This window comes from Dendrobium catenatum, unplaced genomic scaffold, assembly GCF_001605985.2.
Source record: "Dendrobium catenatum unplaced genomic scaffold, ASM160598v2 fragScaff_scaffold_716, whole genome shotgun sequence".
In the NCBI taxonomy this organism is placed as follows: domain Eukaryota; kingdom Viridiplantae; phylum Streptophyta; class Magnoliopsida; order Asparagales; family Orchidaceae; genus Dendrobium; species Dendrobium catenatum.
This window is the reverse complement of record NW_021319178.1, coordinates 24,635,524-24,643,854: the sequence shown is the minus strand read 5'-3', so window position 1 is coordinate 24,643,854 and position 8,331 is coordinate 24,635,524. Positions and strand designations below refer to the sequence as shown.

Sequence of the window (8,331 nt, the reverse complement as noted above, 5' to 3'; positions counted from 1 at the left end):
ATATGTTTATTATAATTATATTTCTATTAATAAAATAAATTTTCAAGTGTGTAAAATATAATAAAATTAGTATAATAACAGAAAATAAGTTGTAATAATAATTTATTTTGAAATGGATATTTTTTAAAATTTTAATTTATTCATTAATTTAAAATTTTAATTTTTATTCGATTTTTTTAAATCATCTAAATATAATAAATACGCTGAATCTTCTGAAATGGGAATCCAACTGTTTATTCGTTGGCTTACAGCAGGAGCCCTCACGATCGTCCGAAACCGAAACCGAAACCGAATCCGCTATGTTAGAATTCTTAATTCGGAGCTGCGTCTCTTCTCTTGTCCAACTTTCTTTAAATTCTCATATTGACTCCAGCTCGGAAGGTGTTTCTGTGCACATCGTGCCGGCTCTCCTTCTCCCTATCCATCTCCGCCCCTCGCTACACCAGTCTGAACTTTTCTAGGGTTCATTTGATCCGATCTTTCGATTTGGTGGTGGGGATGTATGGCGCTATTGCCGATTTCGCTTTTCCGTTCGTTATTGATTTCTTTGATCATTGATTAGATTTTATTTGGGCATGATGCAGATTGGGCAAGCAGTGGAGCAATAGCTGGAACTGGAATGGCACACAAAATAGATCATGAATATGATTATCTCTTTAAGATCGTGCTTATAGGTGACTCCGGTGTTGGAAAATCCAACATACTGTCGAGGTTTACCCGGAACGAGTTCTCCTTGGATTCCAAATCCACGATCGGTGTGGAATTCGCCACGAAAACGCTTCAGGTGAGATTTTCTGCCCTTGGATCTCCGTTCCTGGAAATGTTCGGAGCAGCTGGGATTTACTTCTTCAGAGCTTAGGTTTGGTTTAGTTGTTTCATTACGTAATAATTTATTATGGTACACGAATTATTAATAAGAGATAAAAAGTGGCCTTTGTAAACATGTACCTTTGCAAACGATTGTTTTACTTCCGTCATTCTGCGCCGTAAGAGTTTCATCTGATTTGACTTTTATTGCCTCTTTCTTCCACAAAGCCGTGAGTCTGATCCTCTTGATTTCTGATGCAGGACATTTGAAAAACACCCTCTTGTTTGTTAACGAAATTATTGTTAATACCTGAGCTCGTTATTAGCATAGAGTTTTAGTTTCGTGACTTTAGTGATTGAATCTCATCAAATATTACTCCGGGATTTTGCTTGTTGGATTATTTTCATGGTCTCTTTGATATTTTAATTAGCATCTATGGCGCCATTAAAATTTTTAATTTCGTCTGTGATACTGCAATAATAAAAGTTATGGTCATTTAAACGAGATAATGATGGAATGTTGAAGATTTGAACTTTGAACCTTTTTATGGTTTGAGCCAAAATTGCGCAAGAACGGTGATAACAGGCTTATTTGAAATGTCTTGATGTTCAATGAAATTGCTTGCAATAAATTTGGTGTAACAAAAATTATAATATTATGATGGATGTTGGAAAGAGATGCTCATTGAACACATAATGTAAATAATATGAAAAGTAGACTTTTTGGTTTAGGCATGTAGAATGGAGGTAAAAGGCTTATCAAAGATGAATACATAGAATTAATGTTGGGGTTGTTTTGTTAAAAGCATTAGGAGAATATTGTATTACGATCACCTGTATTTTATCTTTTGGTATTTGGTTTAAAACAAAACAAAGTAAAAGTAAAAGTTTGAAGTATTAGAAATAATGACCCCATTTCATTACTTGCTTATCAGTCAAATCAATAGATTTCCAAACCATACGTCTTCCTCTTATAAGTTCTACCACTTATAAGTTCTACCATCGCTTGTCTCAATATCTATTGTTGGCAGTCTCGCTCGAGTTGCTCCTATCATTAGCAACCTTCCACAAGTTCCTCCCGCCTTCGCCAATCTCCTTCGAAAACCTCATGTCGCCCTCAACCTCCCTCGAATCCCTCCATGTCACGACAACCTCTCCTCTTTCCGATGTATCCCTCACTCGTCCTTATTTTTCCATTGAAAGCAATCTCCTTTGAGCCCTCTCATTACCTTCAACCACCTCCACCTCCATCTCGCACCCAGCCCAACCCATTCCCACCACCTTCTTGCCTAGAATGATTTTGTCACCAATAACCTCCTTCGATCCCTCTCTCATCATCAACAACCTTAGCTAAGACCATCTCGTGGATAATAGAGATAAGGATACATTTTAATGTATTTGAAATTTATCCTAAAAATAATTAAAATTTATTTCAATGCATTTGATTTGCATCCAATTAAACATCTCTTGTAGCTTTAAGTTGCATGCATTTTTGTTAATTTGCATGTCTAGGAGGCATGCATTTTGCAAACATCCAAACAAACAACCATTAAATGAATTTTGAAGAAGAAGGGTTAAACCACTTTAGCAAGGTAAGTAGTTGTGCAGGATGATATGTGAAAAAGAAAATTGCATCTGATGTTGCTGAACAGGAATCAAGATTGAGGATGCCTAATGCCAACGAAATGTTGGTATAAGATCAATTATGATCATGATGTATTGATGTTAGCAATTACAAAATTTACATGACCATGTATAGAAATGATGAATCTCTGTTGTCAACGTGATTGACATAGTTAAATGGCAGGGGCATTGTTTTAGAAAACTGCAGCGATTGTATTTTTCTAATGTTTTTTTCTTCCTCCCAACCAATCAATATTTTCTTTGTTAGATTTTATTTGTTGAGGGCTTTTTTTAGTATGATGTTGCTATTTCTTATAATATATAGAGATCTGTGCATCAAAGATTTTTCAATATTATATTTATTAGCAGGATGATATTCTTTTAAGTACTTAATTCTGTCGTAAGTGTCTCAACATGAGCTAAACATATGCACTTTGCTCTTTTTAGATTTGTTTCTGCCATAATTGTTCTTTGAATGATGGCAAGAATTATATTTCTTAGGCTTTGTCTGTCCTAGCTAATTTTTTGCTTGTCTTGTCGGTTCACTTACATACAGAAAAACCGCTGAAATGGGTTTTCTGCCTGTAGTTCAACCATTTCAAATAGATTATGTTATCTTGATAGTTTTTAAGAGTAGAAATTGTGATTAATTTATGTTATGTACTAGATAACTCCTATGGTCTTATTTTAAGCTGCAACAGAATTTATTTGATTTCTTGTTTAAGATGTACGTGATATGTACACCTAGGAAAAGTGAATTTGTACATAGATTAGAGATTCACTCCAGCTATCAGGTAAATCACTGAATAACAGTAAACTGCTACATCTAAGCAGCTCAGGAATAATATGGGTGAGCATAACATGGTTCTGAGAAAATGCCTTAAACTCTATTCGAGATGCAACTAGTATTTGAAAAAAATACCATAGTTCATTTCTGTTTGCTATCACCGCGTGTGCTATTTTTTGCAACAATCATTTCTCCGGTTTGATGCTGATTGTATCTTGTCAAGTAAAGAAAAAAATAAAATTTAATTGAATTTTATGTAACGTCAGTGACCAAAGATAACTTCTTCAAGCATCATAGATTCTGATCCATATGTTTTAACAGCATTGTTTGGAAAAAGAAAGGATGAAACTGGAGATACTGTTCCTTCAACCCATTTTATGTATGATATTTATTTGATCTGATTCTTTGGTAACCACTCTTAGGAAGCTGTGTACATGATTGTGCGACATTTATCCACGAACACTAGCTTTTATGGTTACAATAGTAATTGCATGACACTTGTAATGTAAACCCTAGCAAGAACATCACAATCAGGAAAATAGAGGTTCTTACTGATGTTGGTTGTTATCTAGGTAACCATAAAAATGATATCTTAGATAACTATTTGGTTCTTTCAAAATTCCATCTTATTTATGGCATTCTAAATTGCTTCTGCCTCTCTTTTGCAACTTTGCTGGTCAACCTTTGAAAAAATAATAATAATAATTCAAATGTATCTTCCCAGTAAGGGAGTTGTGCAACACGAGCTTTTTATAAAAGTACCAAAAACCCTTACTCCTGAGGCACTAAATGCCACCACGGTGCTCACCTAAGTGAAGTAAGATGTTAGAAAAGAAAAAGCTTTATAACTTATAATTTTTTATTATTTTTAGGAATAGTTTTGTGGAATATAAAATTACAATCAACACATGAAATTACGTTGGAAAAATACTCTTCAAATTTCATTGCATTCCAAATTTGAAATTCTTGTTAAATAGTTAATCTTAAATATATGCAATCAAACAACTTAAAGTTTGTAGTCTAGGGATAATATAGTCTTCATTATTATCTATTCCATCTATCTAAACAGTCATGTTATATTCTCTATCACTGATTTTTCAGTCCTCCATTTATTCCATCATCTCATCTTCAAAAACATCCATGCTCTCTTCTTCATCACTATTTTTTTAGTCCTCTATTTATTCCTTTGTCTGATGGTATTTATCCTCTTTATCATCAAGATTTACAAATCTAAATCATGGAGCTCTTACTATATATTTGATTCAACTTGTTTTCAAATGAACATTCTTATTCTAGATTAAGGTTTAAAATTGTGTAATTGGGTATTGAGGCATTTTTTGTTTGTGAGGCGTGGTGTAAGCCTCAAGCGTTTTGAGGCTTAAGCCTCAAAATCAAAACATTGTGTTAAGTCAAAATAAATGTTAAAAGTCATTTTTTATATAATGCCCAAATAATATGTTAAAGGATGACATGTTACCTTTCTTTATTGAATTTTGAAGTAAGAAATTGACATACTTAGGAAATACAAAATTTCACAAGACGTAAAGTGTCAAGTGATAAATTACATGAAAATGAATTGAAATTCAAATATTATAAAAGCAAAATAATATTAAATATATGAATGACATATAAGTATTATATAATATCAAATTCAACTCCAAATTCCTTCTCTCTTAGTTCCCTACTCATCCACATTAAATTCACATTAAATTCCTCCATAAAACTGAAATAGTTGACAAAAACTTAGATTTCATCTGCATTGTTATCACTAAGGAGGTTTTTATTTGAGTTGTCATCATAACAACAAATTGGACTCGCCATTCTCTCATCCAATGCGTCCAATGTCTCCCAATTTGCTTCTTCTTTGTTTATTTCAGTCATCTTTCTCTTTCATAAATATTTTTCATTAATATAAAGATGAGATTAATACTCTTAAAATTTTAAAAGAAGTGGTGGTGGTATGCAAGTTTCATGTGATACCCGGCAGCTACGACGATGTTGACTATGGAGAAAACAGAGGGCTGGATGTCATGGAATTCGAGAGGAAGTTGCTGCAGCTTGGGAGTGCATTAAAGCGTGATTTTTTCGAGGCTTTAATTTAGGATTTAGGTAAGTTTTAATATATATATATATATAGGCGTAAGCCTAACGTTAGCGAGGCATGGTGTACCTCAAAGCGGGCCTCAGTCAAGCTAAGGCGCAAGCCTCATAAAAAAGTTTGAGAGGTAAGCCTCGATGCTTTTTTCATTGGAATTGCGCTGAGGCAAGTCTCATATTGTGCAATTTTAAACAATGTTCTTGATGCTAATTTATCTTCATCCCTTATTATCATTCTCAAAAACTCAACTCATCTCAAGCATTGATGTATTAGCACTATCTCTCAAGTAAGGCAAGGTGCTTGCCTATGCATGTCTTAATAATGGTGCTTGTGTTATTGCTTTGCCTCACCTGAGCACCTAGTTGAGCATTTAGCTTGCCTTTGACACCAACTATAGCGTGTCTATACATCAAATGAACCATATAATCTAGTGTCATTTTAACTTGCAATTTATAAAGTTGAAAGAAAGGAGAAACTTTGCTTTTAATACAAACTAAAGCCTATTTGAACTTTGGATATTCTTCTTGCCAGGAAGAACTCCAAGCATGAAGGATATAAATCACCCCAATTTTACCTTTTTTATTATTATTACTATCATTTTTTTTACTATTTCGGTTATAAAAACTAGCATATCAATGAATTCAGGATTTAGTCTCTTCTCTATCAATGAGATAAGAATAGGGGTCTTTCTACAAATCTAGAATCTAATTGATTGAAAGAGATACTAATCCTTAACCGGGGGTATGGATCAAATAAGTCCTATTGATTTCTTTTTTCAATATAAGGGCAAGGACACTGGTGAGTAAAACAAATCTCCATTCACAGTGCGACTGCTTAATAATATTATTTTGATAGGTTTCTTTCTCATCACATATATGACATATACTGCCAAAAGATGCAAATAACTTAGTAAAATGGCAACAGAGAAGTTTATACGAGTTTGGAAGCATTTCCAGATGCATTTTTGTAATTTGCCGTTTTAGCTTGCATTGTTTATACCGATTGTCAAGTGATATGCATTTTCCTTTCCTAGCTTTGGAGATGCATGGTGACTGTCTCTCCCTCCAGAGAATCTCATAGCTATTGCAAAACCATTCCATAATCTGTCACAGTATATCACATTTAATCCTAGTCAACCATTAAGTGTTTTAAAAGCTCTGAATATAATTTGATAAACCAAATGAAAATATTAGCGATCTGTTTTAGTAAACGAAGCTGCAACTGATCTCTATTTCCAGAAAAAAAAATTATGGTCATGCTGGTTAAACAAACATTGTAGACATGTGTTATGCTGCCAGCCCAAGAGGGGCCGCTGAACCGGTCCAACATGGACCGTTTCAGTGCTATAGCCGCCGGCCCAAGCATGAGGCGGAACCAAGGAGGGGGCAGAAGCCTTAGTGGGACTCTCTACTTAATTAAATTATGTTTAGGAGTGAAAATTTGAATTAGGGTCTATTTAGGGATTTTGTAAGCTTCCTTGGGCTTTATTTAGTCCTATGGGGGCTAGGGTTGGAGGGATATGGAGATTTACTGAATTTTGATATCTAGGGTTTGTTTGTGTGGGCTCTAGGCTTTGCTAGAGATTTGGAGAGTTGTTTCTTCCTCTCGAAGTGAGAAAACTTGTATCTTTCTTTATTTTTCTTTTTCGTGGATTGAATCAAAGTATTTCTTTTTTTGTTTCCTCTCCAACCTACTAAATTTCCTGCATGATCTTTGTTGATTTCTCTCTGAAATCAGCCCTTTTTTCTCGCTGTTATTGCCAATGCTAGCTAGATTTGCTTGCGAACTCAAGTATTGCCCTTAGGGTTACTTGCAAACTCAAGTACTTCCTACCAACATGATAACATGCTTAGCCATCACATCTTCTCAATCTTCCACCCTAACAGATAGAAGGGAAGATGGTCAAGGCTCAGATATGGGACACTGCTGGCCAAGAAAGATACAGAGCCATCACCAGTGCCTATTACCGAGGTGCAGTTGGAGCCTTTCTCGTTTATGACATCACTAAGAGGCAAACTTTTGAAAATATCCAGAGGTGGCTACGTGAACTTAGAGACCATGCAGACTCCAACATTGTTATTATGATGGCTGGTAACAAGTCCGATCTGAAACATTTAAGAGCTATTTCAACAGAAGATGCACAGTTGATGGCTGAGAAAGAAGGGCTTTCGTTTCTGGAGACTTCAGCATTGGAAGCAATCAATATAGACAAAGCTTTCGAGACTATACTAAAGGAGATTTTCCGCATTGTAAGCAAGAAGGCACTTGCTGCACAAGAGGCTGCAGCTTTGGCTGGACCTCGTATTCAGGGAACAACCATCAATGTATCTGATTCCAGTGGGAGTACTAAAAGCTTCTGCTGCTCCACTTAGTTGATTGATTGTTTTGTAGGAAATACGGTGATATTTGATGAGCCTTTGAGATTTCTATTTGGGTGGAAGCAATTCTGTACTTGGTGGTTGGTACTGCGAGGTAGATTTCTTTTCACAGTGAGAAGCAAAAAAAATTGAAAGTTTTCAGCAGCAATTGATACATGACATATGAAGCGTAGATTTATTTTTGTTTCAAGGAGTGTAATACACACTTTTCATGCACCGTGAACTTTAATAGTGTGACTGTCATCGTTTGGCCCAAGTGGAAATCAGCTATGTAATAAAGTTTGTGATTTTGCTTCTTATATCTTGGCTTAGGCTTCGTTTGGGACGGATTTCTTATTGCTTCTTAAAACAGTTTTTTAGTATAAAAATTTGAATTTTTGTATTAGAAAGCAACTTTAAGAAGCGGTAAAAAAGCCGTCCTAAACGGAGTCTTAATTGTATTTGGATGTACAACATTTAAGTTTGTGGTCACCATTTTGATTTTTTTTTTTTTTTTTTTGAGCAATCATACATTCATTGAAAGCCCACTTTTAGCAATTTAAATTGAATGAACTCTCTTCCTCTCTAATGTTTGCACACAAATGTGATGGTTTTGAGGCACTTGTCGGGGAGAAAAGGAGCATTCATGAGATGTTAAA

At 34.8% G+C, this 8,331-nt stretch overlaps 1 protein-coding gene across 2 annotated transcripts; it reads left to right on the top strand.

Moving 5' to 3' along the window:
• Positions 1 to 256: 256 nt before the first annotated feature.
• On the top strand, positions 257 to 7,992 carry LOC110114166 (ras-related protein Rab11C-like). 2 transcript variants are annotated; one of them, XM_028696203.1, is made up of 3 exons: positions 257 to 492; positions 585 to 784; positions 7,202 to 7,992. In XM_028696203.1, the coding sequence occupies exons 2-3, from the start codon at positions 620 to 622 to the stop codon at positions 7,685 to 7,687; spliced, it is 651 nt and encodes a 216-aa protein (XP_028552036.1). In that variant the 5' UTR covers positions 257 to 492; positions 585 to 619; the 3' UTR covers positions 7,688 to 7,992. The 2 variants fall into 2 exon arrangements, with proteins under 2 accessions (XP_028552036.1, XP_020702609.1); XM_020846950.2 differs by having other exon boundaries at positions 259 to 500.
• Positions 7,993 to 8,331: the final 339 nt, after the last annotated feature.

What these genes read in the sequence shown, in the direction of transcription:
- LOC110114166 (XM_028696203.1), top strand. Translation starts at nt 620, where the DNA reads ATGGCACACAAAATAGATCATGAATATGATTATCTCTTTAAGATCGTG. An exon ending in TCGCCACGAAAACGCTTCAG is followed by an intron (nt 785 to 7,201) that starts GTGAGATTTTCT and finishes CCACCCTAACAG; the next exon opens with ATAGAAGGGAAGATGGTCAA.